Consider the following 21291-nt stretch of genomic DNA (forward strand, 5'->3'; position numbering starts at 1 on the left):
TCTTTATAATGTTATTTTATTTGAGTTAAGCTAAAAACATTTTTTAATATTATTATTAATACAACAACAACAACAACAACAACAACAGCTACTGCTACTGATAGTATCAGGTCTACATCAAATGGGGTCCGAAAAGTATAATATATGAAAAGTGTAACGTAATATATAAAAACAAGTTGTGGAGGCGCAGTAAATAATGAGACAAGGAGGCGAAGGCAAGTCGAGTCGTTTATTCTCCACGTACTAAACGGGTACAGGATAAAAATGAATAAATTATATTAAAAAAACAAAAAAACAAAATCAACACATAAATCCTAATTCGAGCCGTGTTGCTGGAAACCCTCCAAAAGAACAATAAAAAAAAGCAACAAGAAACAGACGAAGAGATCGCGTGTATTGTTGTCACCTGTTGTGCGTGCGCGTGTGTGTGTATATGTGCGAGTGTGCGTTTGTGTGTGTATCGGTGTGTAACAGAGTCTATTTTTTTCCGCAGCAGGACAGCTGGTGGCGAGTCTCCTCTGGCTTCTCCTCCGGAAGAGGTGGAGGAGAGTGTGGAGGTGGCAGCAGCAGGAGGAAGGCTGGAGGAGCAGCAGCGCGGTTGTGCAACCCATTATAAACACCTTACGTCAGCAGCCAAGCCCCGCCCTCGTCCCGCAGCGCCATTGGGCGAGCTCGGCCGAGCGCCGCGCCCTCATTGGCCGCTTGTGTTTGGTTCCATTTCCGGGATGTGGCTGTCAGAGGCGGCCGACGGTGCGGGCCGCTGCTAGCCGATGTTCTCCTGAGGAGCCGCCGCCCTGCTGCGCCCGGAGCGACCCGACTGACCCTCGGCCTCAGACCCAGCAAGCCTGTGAGTGTTCCGGCCGTCCGGGGCCCTCCCGGTAGGCCGCGGGCTCTGGCCGACTACCGCCGAGCGTCGCCGCTGTGCGTCGGCTTTGGTGGCTGTCAACCGGCAGAGGAAGCGGCTTTCCCGTTCGGCGGTTGTTCGGCTTCAGGGCGGGGGGCGGGTTGACGGGGCAGGACATGTTCGATTCTATCAGAGATCTACCAGTAAGTCCTTCCCCTCGGCTCGGCTCTGGTTCCAGTCTGAGACTTTGACACCAGGTGGTGTCGGTGACATTTTAATCCATATCAGTGTGTCAGAGCTCAGAGAGAGACCTACGTCAAGCTCGGCTGATTGGCTGAACTACCACCACCACCAGCAGCAGCAGCAGCAGCAGTAGTAGTAGTAGTAGTAGTACGCTGACCTGCTGTCTACACTGGTAACACTGGACAGGTTAATAACGAGGTGTGTGTGTGTGTGTGTGTGTGTGTGTGTGTGTGTGTGTGTGTGTGTGTCCTCTGCTGACTCACAGTGAGATTGCAGGCAGCCCGCCGTCTGCTTCAGTGCTCAGTGGCGCCACCAAGTATTTACTGGGGGGAAAAAGTTAAATTGAAATATTTTTATAGCCATTTTTTTTTTAAAAGAGAAAATACATTGAAGACACATCAGAATGCAAAAAAAAAAATAATCGAAAAACCCACAACTGCTTCAGTCCTGTTTAATATCTGCTTCAATGCTAGCCAGCTAGGCTGAACCCCGCTGCTGCAGCTTGGCTAATGTGACCACAGTTCGCTAATAATATTGTTTACTGTTAATCCTCCAACCTGGAAAAGCTCATTCTTCATATTTTGTTTCAAATAAAAGTGAATAACCTTGTTGTAATGTATGCTGCATTTATTTAGTGTGTGTTAGCCAATCAACGTTGCTGCCTGTTTTATCCCTGAAACCTGAACCTTCCCTTGTAAACATTGGCAAATATTTTCTTTTAAAATAATATTTATCTTTTAAAAACTACAACATTATTCTTCTTTCGCAGCACTTTAAGTAATTGCAGCAGGGAGTCATGGGGCTGGCTGCGTTCCATTTCTGTCATGTTGCTCACAGTGGCGGTATGTGGCGGTTTAGCTGGGTGGTTGTCCTCACTCACTGCAACTGGTATTTCAGTGTGCTCGGGTTGCCCCCGAGGATTTCCCATGATCCTCCAGTATGTTGATACCTGTGTGATCGTGCACTGTTCAGCTTTGGTTGTCGTTACACAGAGAGACAGGCTAGAAAAAAGATCAGTGTGTCCAGTCTAAACATAATAAAAAGAATGTTTGACTTTTGACGAGCTGAAGAGTGTGCAATTATTATAGGTTAAAGGTCACTTGCTGCCGAGGAACACTGAGGATCTGTCGTTGCAGAATCAAAAATCTAATCTATATGGTGACCTATAGTGACCTCCGGAGAGAAACTCCAGTGAGGTGAACACACCCACCACCATTAACATTGTGAGACTGGGTCATAATTAGGGAATGGGTGGGGCTAATGAGGCTTGCAGGAAGCTGAAGGTGAAGCCTTCAGTTGAACTATTGATCACAGAGTTCCATCCTTCTGCCTGGACTGGTCAATCTTTCTGCACTGTTTTTGCTCTAAATGTCAAAGCGAAGGTCAGACTCACCATGCAGTCAGAATAAAGTTTACCTCGACTTATCGATGAGTGGTGGAGGGGTTGGGGGGATGTTCCACAGGGGTTAAAAGAGGTAGTGATTGGTTTGATATTGAGTCCTTTCCCTCGGGTGATAAAAGAGGAAAAATGCCAAATATGTGGGAGGAGTTTTTCAGCTATTTCTCTCACTTTTCTTTTCAAGTGACGGTAAAAACAAAAAGTTTCAGAAGCTGTCAGACAGGTTTTGAAATGGAGTCGCGACCCGTCTGAACTTCAGTGTGTTGAGTCTTAAGCCCCAATTCCACTGGCCAAAAAACGTGGTGATGTCCCGCTACTAATCGGCATTTGGTGGCGGTGGGTTTGGTGCGTGGAGAAGGCACGAAATGCCGATCGATTCTGCGACGTCCCGCCTTCAAAAACATGGTGACGTTGCGCTAATTTTAGTGGAGAAGAGGCCTTAAGGAGTCTTCACCCCCCCCAGCCACACCCTCTCAGCCTGACCCACAGCTTTTTGGACCGCCCCCCCCTTCCACCACATACCGCCTCCTTCACAGGATCACCTGCTGGGTCAGAGAGCTGCTCCTCACTGCTCCTCACTGATCTTCACTGCTCCTCTCTGCTCCTCACTTCTCCCCTCTGATTCTCACTGCTCCTCTTACCCCCCCTACAGGTCCTGCCATGGCGTTCAGGAAGGCCCTGAAGCGGACGGCCATCCTCGGCGGAGGAGCAATGGCCGCCGCCTTTGGCCTGTCGCAGCTGATTGAGTACAGGAAGAGACAGGTGAGTCTCAGCTGCTCTGTTCAGGTGCTCTGATAGCTGCAGGAGGTCCAGTCAGGAACAAGAAAAAGAAGGAGCGTTTAGATTAATGCTTATATTTTGAACAGAGTGTGTCAGACAGGACAGGCTGGTTCCTGCGCTTTGGAATGTGTGCGTTGGAAGTGTGTGTGTGTGTGTGTGTGTGTGTGTGTTTTGCTGGATGTTTTTCAGCTCCGCTGCTGCTGCTGCAGGCGTCACCGCTCGCTGCCAGAGAAAACATGCATCCAATTAGCAGTCACTGGGCCGCTCCCACTTCCTGTCTTCAGTTCCACAGTAACGCCACATTTTTTGCAGGCATTATTCATTCATTCATTCATTCATTGTTTAATAGCTCCCTGCTGGTCAGACCCCCTCACTCGTTGGGCTAAAATGCTAAATCGGAAACTAATGGCTAAGGCTGCAGCTAAACTTGGTGGTTTCCTGCACAGTGAGACTGAAAACCATCTTGTATGCAAAATATTCTGTCAGCAGGCTAGGCTAAGCTAGGCTAAACTACGCTAAACTATGCTAAGCTAAATTTCGCGTCATATTTAGCAGCTGATGTGAACGGCCACGGCAGCCTCACTGCCTGTTGTTTTATTGTGAAGGAGAACGAGCTGTGCCTGTGTATATTTGTATGTGTGCGTTGTGTGTCACATTGCGTGTGTGTATCCTGCTTGCTGCTCAGCGGTGCAACTGAGAAGGTTGTCGGCAGTCTGAGCGGCTGCGGCCACAAATAACCCCCGAGAGGCAGGCAGGCAGCAGGCCAGCTGTTCGGCCCTGACCTCTGACCTGCTGCGAGGCCTCCTCCTCCTCTTCAAGGCCTCTGGTCCGCCAGGCCTTCTGACTCTCCCGCATAATGTCAACATTTCTTGTCTTGTGTCTCAATTGGATGGCGTGGCCACGCCCCCCCCCTCGCCGCCCACCTCCCCTCCGCGGCGTCCACCCTCCCCCTCCTCGCCACCTCGGCCACCCAGCCTGGAGCGGTAAGCACAGAAGCCCCCCCCACCCCCCCAAATGAATGCTAATCACCGCCACAATAGCTAGCAATCATGCATGCCTGCTCTAATCCCAGTGATCGGCTGCTGATGAGACGCCTGTCCGTCCCGGCTCCTCCACTGGGGGGCGTCACGGCTCCCACCAGTTTCCACGCAAAGACAAAAAAAGCAGCTGATTGGCTATTAGCATTGCCGCCGCCGCCGCCGCCGCCACTGATTATAGGCTGGGCAGGGGCGGGTCTGTTAATTGCGAAGGTGTTTGTCTGACTCTCAAACAGACAATGATTCCATCACGGTGGTCTGGTTTTGGACTCACCAGCTAAATTGCGAACCTTCGCCGCTCATCTGCAAGTCAAACGCCGCCACCGCTGCTGCTGCTGCCGTGTTGCTTGCGTCTGCGTCAGAGCCGCCTGATGGCAATCATTCATCGCCGGGCCGCAGAGGAATAAATCATCAAGTCATCAGTGGCCAAGCCCCTCCCACCGCCGTGGCGGAGGAGCCCGTTTTTTTGTTTGTTTGTCAGATCATATCGGCGGCTCTTCCTCCAAATCAATCAGTGGTCGTGGAAACATGCTGTGATTCTTCTTTATTTTCCTCTGATTTGCATTGTTTAATTTGATTTACTTTCTGTTTTTTTGTTGTGAGGCTGCAGCATGTGGAATCACTGAATGACCTCATCAGCGTAACACTGCCCCATCCCAACCCCCACCCCTACTGGCACGCCAATCACACCTGCTCACCTTAGAGCCACCTGCCTGCCGTCGTCGTCACCATTATAATCACACCCCATTAAAACCAGTCAGACTCTCCCAGCAGCTCCATCAGGCTGTGACATTCAACTTCCTGCCAATGGTGGAGCAGCACACATGTCTGCCGCTGTGGACAGGTGGACAGGTAGAGCCTGGACAGGTAGACAGGTAGACAGGAAGACAGGTAGAGCTTGGATGGGTCACCAGGTGGACAGGTAGACAGGTACACAGGTAGACAGGTGGACAGGTAGAGCTTGGACAGGTAGACAGGTAGACAGGTAGACAGGTGGACAGGTAGAGCTTGGACAGGTAGACAGGTAGACAGGAAGACAGGTAGAGCTTGGACAGGTAGACAGGTACACAGGTAGACAGGTGGACAGGTAGAGCTTGGACAGGTAGACAGGTAGACAGGAAGACAGGTAGAGCTTGGATGGGTCGCCAGGTGGACAGGTAGACAGGTACACAGGTAGACAGGTGGACAGGTAGAGCTTGGACAGGTAGACAGGTACACAGGTAATGTAATGTACTTTATAACATCCTTTCGGTGAAGCAAAGTGCTTTACAACAGAAAATATGAAAGGAATAGATGGTGGACAGGTAGACAGCGAGAGCCTGGACAGGTGGGCAGAAGTTGCTCCCAGTCCAGCTTAAGGGATTTTCTGATGCACTCAGACTGACTGACTAGCATAGCATAGCACTAGCATTAGCAATGTCTCCGATGCTTCATCCGTTGATCAACGCCACATACATTGAAGGCAGCAGCATCTGTAAGGTCTCATTCATAATGCATGGTAGTGATTAGAAGAACAGTTCACTGCTGTCGTGTTGACATCAGCTGACTGGAGCGCAGCGCCACCATATGGCCGTCATGTGTCACAGCCTGAAGGAAACTGCTGCTGCTGCTGCTGCTTCTATGGTTGCCTGACAGCTTCAGTGTGTGTGTGTGTGTGTGTGTGTGTGTGTGTGTGTGTGTGTGTGTGTGTGTGTGTGTGTGCACGTGCGTGCGTGCGTGCCCCTCCCGCAGGCCCGCCTGTCCCTGGTGGCGGCTGATGCCGAGCTGAAGATGCCCTTTGCGGACGAGTTTCCGTCCCGCCAGGCCCAGCTGGCCGCGCTGCAGAGCACCCCGGAGTTTGATGTGCTGGTGGTGGGGGGTGGGGCCACCGGCGTGGGCTGCGCCCTGGATGCCGCCACGCGCAGTAAGTTCTGCCCCAGGCTGGTCAGGTGGTGGTGGTGATGGTGATGGTGGATGCTGATTGGCTGTTGACCCTCTGCCCAGACCTGAAGACGGCACTGGTGGAGCGCAGCGACTTCTCCTCTGGAACCAGCAGCCGCAGCACCAAGCTGATCCACGGAGGAGTCCGCTACCTGCAGAAGGCCATCATGAAGCTGGACTACGAGCAGGTTCTCCTCCTCTGACTCCTCCTCCTTCTCTGACTCCTCCTCTAACTCCTCTTCGTGCTCTTCCTCCTCCTGTTTTTCCTCCTCCTGCTCACCTCCTATTACTCATTTTCTTCCACTTCCTTGTCCTGCTGACCTCTTCCTCCTCCTCTTTCTTCTGCTCCTCTAACCCCCCCCACCTTTCTCTTTCCCCTCCCCTACTCCTCCCACCTTTCTCTTTCTCCTCCCCTCCTCCTCCTCCTCCCACCTTCCTCTTTCTCCTCCCCCTCCTCCTCTTCTCCTCCTCCTCCTTTTGTTCTTCTAACTCCCCTCCTTCTCCTTCCCCTCTGACTTCTCTTCTAACTCTCTCCTCCTCCTCTTCCTAATTCCTCCTCCTCTTGAAACAGTTCTTCTTCCTTCTCCTCCTGTTCTTCTAACTCCTCTCCTCCTCCCCCTCTGAATCCTTTTCTAACTCCCTCCTCCTTCTCCTGCTCACCTCCTCCTGTGTCTCCTCAGTACATGATGGTGAAGGAGGCCCTCCATGAGAGAGCCAACCTCCTGGAGATCGCTCCTCACCTGTCGGCACCACTGCCCATCATGCTTCCTGTTTACAAGTAGGAGACCACTCCTACTGGCTCCCCCACCCCCCACTCTCTCTGATTCCCCTTTCAGTGATTGGATGCTGTCCCCCCCACCCTCCCCTCCAGGTGGTGGCAGCTGCCCTACTACTGGGCGGGCATCAAGATGTACGACCTTGTGGCTGGGATCCAGTGCCTGAAGAGCAGCTACATGCTAAGCAAGTCCAAGGCCCTGGAGCTCTTCCCCATGCTGAAGAAGGACAAGCTGGTGGGCGCCATCGTCTACTATGACGGTCAGTCCCTGCCCACACCATGGACAGAGCCCACCCCAGCACAGCAGAGGGTGGAGCTAGAGAAGGAGAAGCTGTTTGATTGGACGGAGGTGGAATCATCTAAAACTTTATGAAGCACCTGAAGCTTGACTACAAGCAGCAGGTCCATCAGAAGGTCTTCATCAGTCTTCTAAGGTTTAGAAATTTGCTTCCTAAAATCAGCTCAATAGGCTTCCTCAGAAACCTGTTACCCTGAGCTCGAGAAGAAGTGTGTGTGTGTGTGTGTGTGTGTGTGTGTGTGTGTGTGTGTGTGTGTGTGTGTGTGTGTGTGTGTGTGTGTGTGTGTGTGTGTGTGTGTGTGTGGGCGGGGCTTGTGAGGACGCTCAATCTCTCTCTCCTCTCATCCTCTCCCTCTCTCTCTCTCTCCCTCCCTCTCTCTCTCTTCCTCGTGCTCTCTCTCCCTCTACCTCACTCTCACCCTCCCTCCCTCCCTCTATCAGGTCAACACAACGACGCCCGTATGAACCTGGCCATTGGGCTGGCGGCCGCCCGCTATGGCGCCGCCGTGGCCAACTACACGGAGGTGGTCCGCCTGCTGAAGACCACCGACCCCGAGAGCGGCAGGGAGAAGGTGTGCGGCGCTCGCTGCAGGGACGTCATCACCGGTCCGTCACCTCCTCCCGCCGTCCATCCTCTTCCTCCCGATCCGTCATCATCATGATCCTCTTCTTCTTCTCCCCCTATTCCTCTTCCTCTTCCTCCTCCTCCTCATCCTCCTCCACTTTCTTCTTCTCTTCCTCCTCCTCCTCTTTCTCCACCTCCACCTTCTTTCCTACTCCCACTCCTTCTCCTTCTCTCCCCCATACCCTCCTCTTCCTTCTCTTCCTCCTCCTCTTTCTCTCTCTCCACCTCCTTTACCTTCTCCCCCTCCTCCTCCGACTTTTTGTCCCCCTCCTTTTCCTCCTCTTTCTCCTCTTCTTCACCGTTCTGGTCTCCACGCTCTTTCAGGTAATGAGTTTGACGTGCGGGCCAAGTGTGTCATCAACGCCACTGGGCCCTTCACCGATTCACTGAGGAAGATGGACAACCAGGAGACGGCCAACATCTGCCAGCCCAGCGCCGGCGTGCACATCGTCATCCCAGGATACTTCAGGTAAGAAGATCAGTGAGAAGATCAGCCAGAAGGAGCAGCAGCAGAACCTTCTCAAACCTCCACCCCCTCACTCCCTCTGGCTCGTCAGCCCAGACAACATGGGCCTGCTGGACCCGGCCACCAGCGACGGCCGTGTCATCTTCTTCCTGCCCTGGGAGAAGATGACCATCGCCGGCACCACGGACACGCCCACCAGCGTGACGGCCCACCCCATCCCCGGAGAGGACGACATCAACTTCATCCTGAGGGAGGTCCGCAACTACTTGAGCCCTGATGTGGTCGGTACGTATTCGCCACTTGGCCCCGCCCACCACCATCTGGTGTGTGTGTGTGTGCGTGTGTGTGTGTGGAAGAGTGTGAGAGTCTCTGAGCTTCTCCAGAGAGCCTCCACTTGGTCTCACATGCTGGACCCTGACTGTGTTTTCTGTGTGTTTTGTGTGTCTGGTGTGTGTCTGGTGTGTGTGTGTGTGTGTGTCCAGTAAGACGCGGGGACGTGCTGGCAGCGTGGAGCGGCATCCGGCCGCTGGTCACTGACCCAGACTCCAAAGACACTCAGTCCATCTGCAGGAACCACATTGTCAGCATCAGCGACAGCGGCCTGGTCACCATCGCAGGTCAGAGGTCATGCTGTGTGTGTGTGTGTGTGTGTGTGTGTGTGTGTGTGTGTGTGTGTGTGTGTGTGTGTGTGTGTGTGCGTGTGTGTGTGTGTGCTGCGCGTGTGTGTGTGTGTGCGTGTGCGTGTGCGTGTGCGTGTGCGTGTGTGTACCAGAAGAAGTGTGTTTCTCTGCCATTGTGTGTAATTTAGTTTAATTTATTTTTGAATGTGTAAACAAAAATGACGAAAGTAATAAAATAAATTCAACTGCTACAATTTACATATTAATGAGTGAGTACAATCAAAGACTTCCCACTCCACAAAATAAATCCCTTACTTTTAATAATCCAGCATCACCTTCACATATATGGCATAAATAAGAATAAAAAAAGAATTCAGCTAAAAAAAAAAAATGAAAGAAAGAAAAACATTTGCAAGTTCAATGACAGTGCTGTCAATGAGGGTCTTAGTTTAGTTTAGTTTGGTTTAGTGAGTTTGTTTCGGTCGTTTTTTCAATATTGCACTATACAAAAAACAAAACAAGAATTATAATATGACGGCTGTACGACTGCACCTCAAAATATCATCCTGTTATGTTTTCTTAAACAGTTTAATTTGAACTTGTTTTCAACTTTTCATTCAGATTATTCCAGTTTCACTCCCGAAACAGAAATGTGAAATGTGTGGAATTTCAAAATTAAAACAACCTCTGAAATGATAAATGTCCCTTTTTAGATTTAACTAAACTTTTCTCAAATGTTTGTTGTTAATGATTACTTTTTTAACATTGGACATAAACTGTGCAGTTTGATATTCAACCAAATCAAAAAGTTTTAATATCTTTGACTATAAAAATAATAGGTGTGTGTGTGTGTGTGTGTGTGTGTGTGTGTGTTGTAAATCCATCCATCCATCCATCCGTCCAGGGGGCAAGTGGACCACCTACCGCTCCATGGCCGAGGAGACCCTGGACGCGGCCGTCCAGGCCCACCAGCTGCCCTCGGGGCCCTGCAGGACGGTGGGCCTGCTGCTGGAGGGGGCCCGGGGCTGGACCCCCACCCTCTTCATCCGCCTGGTGCAGGACTACGGCCTAGAGAACGAGGTGGCGCAGCACCTGGCCGCCACCTACGGCGGCAAGGCCTTCGAGGTGGCCAAGATGGCGAAGGTGACGGGCCAGCGCTGGCCCATCGTGGGCAAGCGGCTGGTCTCCGAGTTCCCTTACATCGAGGCCGAGGTCAGAGGTCGCGCTCCCCCTGAGAAAAAAACCCAGAGTCCCCAACTGGCCAGCTCCTCCCCTCATGCCCTCCCATCCCCCTCCTCTGCCTTCCCCCTCCAGGTGCTGTACGCCATCAAGGAGTACGCCTGCACCGCCATCGACATCATCGCCCGCCGGACGCGGCTGGGCTTCCTCAACGTGCAGGCGGCGGACGAGGCGCTGCCCCGCATTGTGCAGATCATGGCCAAGGAGCTGGACTGGAGCCAGGAGCGCAGCACGGTAGGCAGTGGTGGGCCGTCAGGGCCAGCTAGGCCTTTCTCTGCTGGCCTGACCTTGCTTAGAAAAGCACATTTCCCCGTAAATATGATAACGCAAAGCAGGGCCCTGTCCGCTGTAAGTGCATGGACCTCAGTTAGTTGCGGGAGCCAATCAGATCTCGAATATCCAATGCCACGCGTACGCGTTCGTGATTGGAGGAGCACTGAGAACCTTACAGACATAACTCAACCCGGAAATCTGGTTGCCACCACGGCGAACCCACGATGGCTGGAAGAGAATCGGTCATTTGGGGCGAGGGGATGTGTGGGTGGGGTCAGGTGGTGTTGGAGTGGGCGGTGGGCAGGTGCAGCTCAGCTGATTGGGCGTGTGTTGTAGGCGGAGCTGGAAGCAGCCAAGAAGTTCCTATACCAGGAGATGGGTTACCGCTCCCGCTCCGAGCAGCTGACCAAGACCTCGGAGATCAACCTGGACTATCAGGAAGTCGTCAGGTAGCCAGACTCCGCCCTCTCCCCATCCAACTGCCCCTCCCCATCCCACCACCTGTTCCAACACTCCCTCTCCTCTGCTGATGCAACAGGTACAAAAAGCGTTTCCACAAGTTTGACAAGGAGAGGAAAGGCTTCATTACCACGGTGGACGTCCAGAGCGTCTTGGACGTGAGTCATGGCCACCTTCACTGTCTGCCTGCTGATGAGGTCACTGGCTTCTGCTGACCAATCGCCTCCTCTTCTCCGCAGAACATCAACGTCCACATCGATGAGAACGCGCTGCACGAGATCCTGAACGAGGTGGACCTCAACAAGAACGGCCAGGTGGAGATCGACGAGTTCCTGCAGGTAAAGAGAAAAGTGTGAGGTCTGTCTGAGCGACCCAGGTCGAGGTCCCTCTTCTTCTTCTCCTGCTAGAGAAAACCGCAACCTCTGGCAGGAAACAGCAGCACGTAAAACACCTGGATCCTGTTTTTGATCTGCAGCGTTGAAGCCAGAAGGTGTAAATATGAGAGATTTAGCCTGAAAATAAAACTGAAAACACCTTCAAGGAGGTGAAGATTCAGACAGAAACATTAAACACATCACAACTCTGCCTACCCTGGTTTCAACTATGGCATTTCTTCCTGTCTGCTGGAACCAGAAGAGTTATTTCTATCATTCATTTTCAACATATTTCGTGTGAACCTGAACACATCAGGGGGCGTCCTCCTCAGAGCCCCGCCCACAATATCGCCTCCTCGAGTGAGTGTGTGTGCGTGTGTGTGCACCCTGTGCTGCTTCGTGACGCCCAACATTGTGTTTCTGCTTTGCACTGCGCCGCCCGGCTGGACCTCCATAGACACAACGTGCAGGTAGTGTAAGTGCAGCAGCTCCGCTCTGCCGATCGCTCTCTATCTATCTATCTATCTATCTATCTATCTATCTATCTATCTATCTATCTATCTATCTATCTATCTCTCTATCTATCTATCCGTCTATCTATCTATCTATCTATCTGTCTATCTATCTATCTATCTCTCTATCTCTCTCTCTATCTCTCTATCTCTCTCTCTATCTATCTGTCTATCTCTCTATCTCTCTGTCTATCTCTCTATCTATCTCACCTCGGGCTGGTGGGAACCCGTTCTCGCTTTCCGCACTAACGCTGGAACCCTGGTGGACTCACACCTCTGGTGACGATGCCGCAAACACATAGAGCACAACAACACTGGTCTGTCAGTCTGCCTGTGTGTCTGTCTGTCTGGGGCAGGTCCAGGACCAGCAGATAAACATCTAGCATAGAAAACAACAACAGAGAAACAGAAAGATTGTTTTTTTTAATTCCTATTTTTTGGGCCATTTGTATCAGGACCGGTCTCACGGCAAGAAGGTTGTGGGTTCAATTCCTGGGGCCTCCTGGGACCTTTCAGTATGGTTTGCATGTTCTCCCTGTGTCTGCATTGGCTCTCTCCAGGTTGTCTGGCTTCTTCCCACACTCCAAAAACATGCATGTGAGCTGAATTGGGAACTCTGAATTGTCCGTAGGTGTGTATGTGAGAGTGTGACTGGTTGTTTCTCTATGTGGTCCTGTGATGAACTGGCTACTTGTCCAGGGTGTCACCCTGCCTTCACCCTCTGACAGCTGGGATAGACTCTAGCACAGTGTTTCCCAACCACTGTGCCGCGGCACATTAGTGACGTAATGGGTCTATGTACGTCTGCGTGCAGCATGCAGTGACAGGCAGAACAATTAAATGCTCTTCCACTAACTGCAGCTAGTGAATTAACCTGTGTATATACCTGCTGCTGCTCAAACAGCAGAGTAAACAGTAGTCCAGTGGTGGCCAGTGTTCTTTGTTGTTGGGCACTTTTGGCTGTTGAATCGTTCCGGGGCTATTCGCCGAACGATGGTGTCGTTCACACCACACCTGAAGCGGCGTGAACTTCCGCGGCCGGCTCGCGCCGTGCAGCGATCGTTTCGCCGTCTGCTCTATTTTGAGCGCGAGCCACGAGCGAATAAGCCAGAGGACAATGAGCAATTTTTGATGGAACGTAATCAAACACCTTTGTTTGGGTGCGTGATAAATGTCGTGACCGGCGCGATACTAACGCTCAACGTCGTCCCGTGCGGCAGGTAACAGATGTAATGTTGACGCAGTCTGCCTTTCTCACTGCAAGCCGATCGGAGCGGAGCCGGCTAAAGCCGGTTTGAACCCTGGTCGCTTGCAGGGTTGACGCGGGTTGACACGAGTCGGTGAGCCTTTCCCACTGCCACCAATATAGTGGGTTTAAAAGGGTTTTTTGGCCAATGGGAAAGGGGCTTAAATGAGGCTTTGAGTGAGATAGCGGCAGTGATACGCGATGGCTAAATATTAAAAAGAAGAAGTACTTAATAGGACCCTCTGGTCCTGAAGAACGTTGTGGCCCAGGTGAAAGCCCAAGTATGAGTAGTGGTCAGAAGAAAGTTAAAAAAAGCCGAGCTAAAGAAAATACAATGAAAGTTAAATTGCGTTTGGATTCACTTTTACGAGGGAACCAACCGAGCCCATTCCATGATGCGTGGTGTGCGGGGAAAATCTGTCCAACAGTGCCATGGTTCCAAGCAAACTCTCATAACACCATCTCCAAGCTAAACGGAGACATACCTACGTGAGCTGGGGCCTCATGTACAAAAACGAACAGGAATTTCATCCTAAAACCCAAACTCAAATCCAGAAAACTAAGTTAGACCAAAAAAATCCCGATGTTCAAAACGTTGCAAACGCACGAATCCACGCACGTTTCCCTTGAACATCCCAATCATCGTGGAATTGATCGCACATGAGTGCATGCCCTGCTCCTCCCTCAGAACGCCTCCATATACATATGCATATCGATCGTAATTAACTTTGCAGATTGGAATTACATTCGTTCCGCAATCAATCTCAGCATGAAAAAGAAAAACTTCACTGACTATAAGCCGGAAACACTTCCAAACGAAGTAGAAACTCTGAAAAAGATGTAAATATCTCCGCAGACAGAGTTCATTAATGAGCTTCATCATATCTCTGTTCTCCGCTGCGCTCCGTCAGTCCGCAGCGTCGTCTGCCGCGTCTTCCAGAGGAAACCACAGTCACCCAGGTCCATTAAACAAAAGTATATTAGAATCGACGTGATGTGCAAAATGTATTATTGGCTTCCATTGAGTCATTCTAAACGTCACCAACATGGATCACAGAATGGCACAGTGCGCCAAAATCAAGTCACTAAACATTACGCACGTCTTTAATTGACGTACTTGGGGCTGCTGAACACACAAAGAAATTTGGGGGCTTAAAAAAAAAAAAAAAAATTGAATTGGTGGTTTGACCCAACAAAGAACAGCTACTGTCTTATTTAAAATTGCAGGCAATGAATGAATGAAAGTCCGAAGAGATGAGACTCATGCTAATGCGTGTCCAGCAATTTTTGATTTGTTATTTATTTATTTATTTATTTATTTATTTATTTGTAAAGGAAAAATATCATTGTGAATACGTTTCAAATACAGCTAACAGCCACACGATATGAATTACTGGCAACTTTTGTTATCATAAAAAGCCTAAAGGCAACGGGCAACAACAAGCGCCTCTTTCTTTGTTCAGAGACATAATATTGTCAGAAAACCACGGGAAATTGCGTTACCAAATTCCAGGCAATAATAAACCAAATACAAATAAAATATAAAACCAAAAAAGCGAAAATAACTTTGGCCAATATTAAACTCCTCACATAGTCTTTTACTTTTGTCAGGGGATTCACCGAGGCAATTAATTCATGTTTTAGTCACCAAAGAGTCAACCATCGCGCACCATGCAGCTTGAGACCGGCTTCACTTCACTCAGTCGTTCGTGGAAGCAGCCCTCGCCGCAATATTAACAGCTACATGTGTGCACCACTGATGATCGACATTCATGGGATGCAATGAAGAACATCGTGTCATGGCGCCTTTATGGCAATGTCTGTGCAGTCGATAGCTCAGACTGCGTTCGGAAATCAGCCTCCCGCTGCAAGCTGTGCTTTAATGTCGTCCTGATCAACTGCCGGGAATTTGATCTACCTGGTTGACACATGGATGATTCCGTAACACACAGCTGGCCTGGTTGGACTGGGTCGACTGGTACCGATCGGTCTGCCAGCTCTCTTTGGAAGGAACCCCAGCGTGGTCAGCAGCTGTTGGCACCGCAGCTCCTTGTCGCACAGTGCTCTGAAGGGCTGCGGCTCGGAGCAGAGTTCTAAAAGAACCGCCCTTCAGAACCGGATACGGCTCATGAAGTCCGGATGGTCTCTTAAAATTCTTTGGTGGCAAACTACTCTATTCACCTCGTCCTCCATAGTGCCCATGCTGCCATTGTTAGCTTAACTTTCTACACCTCTGTGCGCGCATGCTTTGGTACGGATCGATACAAATGAATGTGTTGTTCGTCAAAGCCTATCAGAAACCGCTACACAAATCCTTTCCCGACTTAACCAGTAAGTGTCGCTAACGGACCAACAACGGTAGAAATGTAGGTACGCAAGTTAAAGACTTGACGTGAAGCACCGCACATTTCCACTGTCAAAAAATGTTTCGTACATCTGAACATGAACCCGGAAACGTGCGCACGTCGGGTTTTCTGTGCGTAAGTATCTTTTGTACATGAGGCCCCCGCGCTTTTCAAGCAATAAAGACTGAAAAAAGAGAGAGACTGTGAGAAATTGCCATTGCAGTTTCATTCTCTTTTGTTGAATATGTTTTTTGACATACTTATTTGGTGATGTGCCGTGTGATTTTTCCAATGTAAAATACTGTATGTGCCGTGATTGAAAGAAATTTGGGAGACACTGTTTTAGCAGACCCCCGAGACCTGGAGTGCAGGAAGAAAGGCGTGTTGAAAATGGATGGATGAATGGGTGGATGTATTGACACCACTGAGTGTTACATTTCGAATATTTTCATTTTATATCATATTGGACCTTAAATGCTCCAAACATCCAAAACATCCAAAGGAAAATGTTCCTTTAGATTTAAGTTAATTTGAATGTAAAAAAGCAACTTTTTTTTTTGTATTTTGTGTTGTCTGGACCTGTCTTGCTTGGACCTGGATGAGAAAACTTTATAACTATCCTTAGGTTAGAGGTTCTTGTCGTGGGTATTCTGGGCCAGCTTCACTTCCTGCCTGCTGCAGCTCCAGCAATGACCGTGGCGGCCTCCTCCTGGCTCCTCCTCCTCCTCTCCCTGACTCCTCCCCCTCCTCCGGGGTGGTATGAGGTCCTGTTGCCGTGGCAGCCGCCGCCACCGCTGCCGTGGCCGTCCTGACTGTGTGTTTTGTCGTCCTGTGCAGCTGATGAGCGCGGTGAAGAAGGGCCAGGTGTCGGACAGCCGGCTGGCCATCCTACTCAAGTCGGCCGAGGAGAGTCTGGATAAACGGGCGCCGGTGTCGGTGGACCGCAGCGGGGGCGGAGTCTGAGCCGTCGGGACCAATCCAGCCAAATCGCTCTAACCGCTACGTGTGAGTCCGTGTCTCGACATCAGGTGCCTCCGATACCACACAGTGCACAACAAACCAGTTTTATACTCATTAGTAACTATATTGCTCTGATCTTTGTTTTTTTTTGTTTTTTTTCATGATCGATGCCGATTGTCTAAGGCGATGCTCAGCTTTTTAACTCTTCTGATCGGCTTCTTTCACTCTGTGGGTCTCTTCCTCTCGGCTTCCTGGGACCAGTAGGAGACCGAATTATTTTAATTTTCTGTGACCACTCGTCAAAGTGGTGTTTCTTAAAAAAGGGAAGGTTCGTCCTCACATTCAGATTTAATACTTTTTTAGTGTGAAGTAGACGAAAAACAGTGGAAACCAAATGTAAAAAAAATGTAGTCTTCTGTCTGACGTTGATAGCTGATGGACTGTGAGGAAGCCCGTCTTGTTGCCTTGAGACAGAACCAGGCAGCTGCCCTCCTCCCCTCTATCCTGTCTTCACGATGAGCTAAGCTAACAAACTGCCCATTTGATCTACTTGTTTATCACACACACAGACACACACTTCTGGAAAATAAATAATGTTAAAGATTAAAAAGGACCACCAGAAATTTTAAAGATAAATGAGAATCTTTCTGAATTAACATCAGTTTATTAACCTATTTATTATCCTTTTTTATTTCTGTGTCTGCTATTTATCTGAAATAGTCTGTCCCACCCCCCGGAGTGCTGATTGCTTTTCTGAAGCCTCCGCAGTGATTTGAATGTTTCTGACCTCCAGGGCTTTTTATAAAGAACTCTCCATTGTTGTACTTCTGCCTGTCCTTCCTGTTCCCAGGTGTGTGTGCGGTTTCTTTTTTTTATACAAGCATGTCTGGGATCAGTTTTCTTTATGATTCCTATCCACAATTCACACTCAGATCAACACTGGACGCTGCGCATAGATTGCATGTTGTCATATAAAACCATTGACTTGAGATGTAATCAAGCTTTATTCTGACACGTCGTTGCTTTGGTTTATACATGATGTGTCGATGCACATCTGCTCTATCTGTCCATTGTGATTACTTACTTACTGCATGCTCTTTGACTTCTTAATATTTCTTGACACAAGAGAGATGTACGTATGAATTTGTTATTGTTCTCTTCAAACTGTGTGTGTATATGTTCTGTGCCTTGGCAAATCCACAATGCAAACTCCATGTTCAGTCAAAAACATGAAGTCCTACTGAGAATGTAAACATACATATTGAAATAAATGTTGCCATGTAAAGAGTGAGCTTTTAAACATGCTGTCTTTTTTCTTATTTCACAGACAAGGCTCTGCTATCAGCCCATGTATGCATACAATGTGAAGAAACCTTAGTCTGCCCTTGATGGCCGTTTATATATATACAGTATAATAAGGCCCTCCTCTTTATATCAGCATAATGGAAATTCACAGTTGTTGGTGAGGCCATCTTCGTTAATGGCAACAAAGCCAGACTTGCGGTACTGTGTTTGTCACTTGGCCATCAGAATTTCTTTGTGTGTGGATGAAATTACAGCTTTATCCTGCCTCAAAGAGCACACAAAGTGAAAGACTCTCTCTACAAAAATGCTGCAAGAATACATTCAAAGAATCGTACAGTTTAGCAGCAACAGCAATTATCTCATTAAATGTATCTGGTTGCTCTCTCAGCTTGGTTGTTTTTTGTAGCATCCAGGAGCAGAGGCCAGTCATGTTGCTGTGTGTGAATGGGCCTGAAGTCACTTTAACAATGACTTTATTTCTGGAATGTGATCTAAATTGTCTTTAGTTTAGTAGTGTGGAAGCATCTGCAGATTTTTTGATTTGTGCCTATTAATTGAGTGTAACAGTTGAGGCATAAGGGACCTATCAGAGTGATTTTTGTTGATACATCACTCTTCCAGTTTTTATGACGCTTATTGTTGCCTGTCATTGTGAATTAGTGGTGTTTCAGGTTGCAGCGGAAGAAAAAGATCCCGAGCTCACTTCTCTCCCATTCAGGAGCCATTTTTCTGCCTTAAAGGTCATGGTGACGTTTGATTGGCAGCTTCCAGCCCAGCGCTCACGTTACACTGCTTCCAGGGAAACACACACACACACACACACTTATTTACTTGCGCTTGTGTCACTTGGCTTCAGAATACAACCTCATTACGCCTCGTGTAGAAAATCTCCGAGAAGCTGTTCTGAACAAAGTTTCCCCGACTTTTTCCCAAGAAAAAAAACAAACCTCCCAAAAAACAAAACAAAACAAAAAAAACTCCCACGCATTTACAGGTTAGCACCAGCCGGCTACGTGCAATAATAATAAAACTTTATTTGTACAGCGCTAAATCACAACCAAAGGCGTCTCAAAGCGCTTTATACAATCGGAGAGAACCAACCGGTGCAAGCAAGATGCGACAGTGGCTGGGAAAAACTCCCCTGTGGGAAGAAACCTAGGGCAGAACCAGACTCCAGAGGGCCATCATCTGCCTATGAGTAGTTGGGGTGAAATACAATAATAGAGGAGAGACAGAGAAAGAGAGAAAGGAGCAGAGTGAGCCAGGGTGGCAGACAGGACCGAGTGAAAAACAGATACACCAACCAGGCATTCACAAAATGGATATAGACACAAAAAAATGGAAAAATAAATTCAAGGCTGCTGTCCATGTGGAATGTAAATGTCTATGCTTTGGAAGGAAAGAGCCTATGTAGATGAACCATCTGCCGATAGAACAAGTCCATGTCCTCAGCGTGGTGGTGGGACAAAGCGATGACACCAAGGGTGAATTCCAATTCCTCCCTTAACCCTCAATCTCAACCCTCAATCTCAAAAATGCACGCTCCCGCGAGGTGCAAGTGCTGTCCCAATTCTCAGAACGTCAAGTTGAGGGACGAGTTTAAGGGCTGTCTCGCCCTCAATATTGAGATTCTCCGGCACCACCCTTGGCAGTAAGGGCTACCCAGAAGGCATTGCGTGTTTTCGCCAAGACATCTTCGAAAAAGTTGGCAATGTAAAAGCGAGCTACAAATGGAAGTATTTTCTTAGTTAATAAAGATACAAATATTACGAAACCATTTTATTGTCTTAGTTTAAGACTTTTTCATGAATTATTGACATCGTTGTTGTGTAACATTTTTTTTTTTTTACTTTACGATGTTTGTCAGCCGGACCGGCGGTCCCGGCTTCACGTTACTTGTGTACCTCGTTGTGTAGCGAAGGAGGATTTCTTTTTCGTCGTCTTTTTCTTCGTCGTTGTCGTCTTCTTGACAGACTGGACGTAGCTTTGGCGTAAGGCCGCCCCCCACAGTCTGAAGACGTAACTGCACTTAAGGGGTGTCCCATTTTTAAGCCCTTACACTTATTTATTGAATGTCCGTCCAAAGGCGCTGCTCTATGTGTGTATAACCATCTCACTCACTTCTGTCGCCATCAACTATTTAAGCTGGATTAGCATATAATAATATTATATTAGCATATAATTATAATAATTTTATATCTAGATATATGTATGGATTTATATTGTTACGTGGGATCTTTGAAAGAAAAAAAAAAACAAATGGAAAGATGGCATAGTCGAGGAGTTGCTTGGAATTTATTCAAAGCTTGAACAAGGTCTGAAAAAAAACTTCAACACATACAGGCAAACACAAATACCGCTGAGGAGCTCTGCTTTAGCTCACCGCAGCTCAACACTCTTCTGCTACTGCCAGAACAGTCACCTTTTAAAGGTAAAGCTCCTCCCCTGAGCCAGGTGACCAATCAATTACTCAATCAATGCGAATTACGCAGTTAAATCAACAATAATCATCTTACGCTGTAGTTTACCAACATAAAACTGAAATGTCAACCGTACAATGGTCTTATGTAAACGTGTAAACAAAAACAATTGCTCAAAAACCCCAAAAACCCGATCACATGAGAACAGGCCCCGCCCAGGGACTGCATATAATGCTGGGGAATCCCTTTGCATCTGTTTGATGGGTGACACCTGCGCAAGTGGGCATTGCATGCAAGTAAATGCATGCATGCGCGTGGCGCTTACAGCATTACAGGGACCAAGTGTGCACCCTAGGTCTCACTGCCAAACTGAACAGAAGAAAAGAATCTTTAACATTATTTAGAAATACAAAACAAGCTGAGGAAAATTAGTGTGGCGTGTGTGTGTGTGTGTGTGTGTGTGTGGGTGGGTGTACATGTGTTTTATCCGGTGCGCCACATGCTGGGAGTGAGTGTGCCCCGTCACATATATACATATACAGTTGTGGTCAGAAGTTTACATACACTTCATGTTCCTACAATAAATCTCATGCTAAATTCAAGTTAGACACTCGAATCATGAATAAACCAGCATCCAGGAAGCCCAAGGATTCATGCTTTTGGGAAATAAAAAGAAAAGGCAAACATTCTTCATAATTTGAGATTTATTGCAGATTTATTACACCCTGGCTTTTACATATATATGTATATATATACCCGACATAAGCTAGAAGCAGACACAGAGAACACTCTGAAAACTCCAGAAGACTCTTGTCTTGTGTCTAAATGTGGGCAGTCATTAGGTCTGCTTCAGACTTTATTGAATAAATAATTGGATGCGCCACATTCTTTTATTACTAATGTAAATCAATTCAGAATCATTCTCTGTTTTCAGTGTATGTGTGTGCAGACTTTATTCTTGTTGATAATGTGTTGAAGTGGTGACGGTGGCCTCCAAGACCGTTGACACAGGATGAGCGTCAGTCATTCAGCTTGTCTGTGAGATGACAATGAGCTTAGAATTGAACCTGGAAGTGGCTCTGAATGAGCTTGACTTTTTCAGTCAAGCTGGGCTGATCCAAAGGTGAGCAGCGGATTCCTGGATGAAGAAG

General features: G+C 48.4%; 1 protein-coding gene and 1 long non-coding RNA gene across 6 annotated transcripts; both read left to right on the forward strand.

The window, feature by feature from the left end:
- Positions 1-570: 570 nt before the first annotated feature.
- gpd2 (glycerol-3-phosphate dehydrogenase 2 (mitochondrial)) lies at positions 571-17715 on the forward strand. Of its 2 annotated transcripts, XM_076041536.1 has the most exons (16): positions 571-847; positions 3139-3248; positions 6035-6206; positions 6287-6411; positions 6904-7001; positions 7095-7258; positions 7738-7902; positions 8246-8390; positions 8479-8672; positions 8870-9004; positions 9912-10219; positions 10322-10480; positions 10856-10968; positions 11058-11136; positions 11218-11316; positions 16293-17715. In XM_076041536.1, exons 2-16 carry the CDS (start codon positions 3147-3149, stop codon positions 16416-16418), a joined length of 2184 nt encoding a protein of 727 aa, XP_075897651.1. In that variant the 5' UTR covers positions 571-847; positions 3139-3146; the 3' UTR covers positions 16419-17715. The 2 variants fall into 2 exon arrangements, with proteins under 2 accessions (XP_075897651.1, XP_075897643.1); XM_076041528.1 differs by lacking the exons at positions 571-847; positions 3139-3248 and adding an exon at positions 3406-4249.
- On the forward strand, positions 4257-6027 carry LOC142898575 (uncharacterized). 4 transcript variants are annotated; one of them, XR_012928615.1, is made up of 4 exons: positions 4257-5178; positions 5226-5327; positions 5359-5429; positions 5485-6027. It is a non-coding gene; the product is annotated as an uncharacterized LOC142898575 (long non-coding RNA). The 4 variants fall into 4 exon arrangements; XR_012928611.1 differs by having other exon boundaries at positions 5359-5413; positions 5461-6027; XR_012928613.1 differs by having other exon boundaries at positions 5226-5429.
- Positions 17716-21291: the final 3576 nt, after the last annotated feature.

This window comes from Nelusetta ayraudi, unplaced genomic scaffold, assembly GCF_046127955.1.
Source record: "Nelusetta ayraudi isolate G7.1 ecotype Tasmania unplaced genomic scaffold, CSIRO-AGI_Nayr_v1 ptg000004l, whole genome shotgun sequence".
Taxonomy (NCBI): Eukaryota; Metazoa; Chordata; class Actinopteri; order Tetraodontiformes; family Monacanthidae; genus Nelusetta; species Nelusetta ayraudi.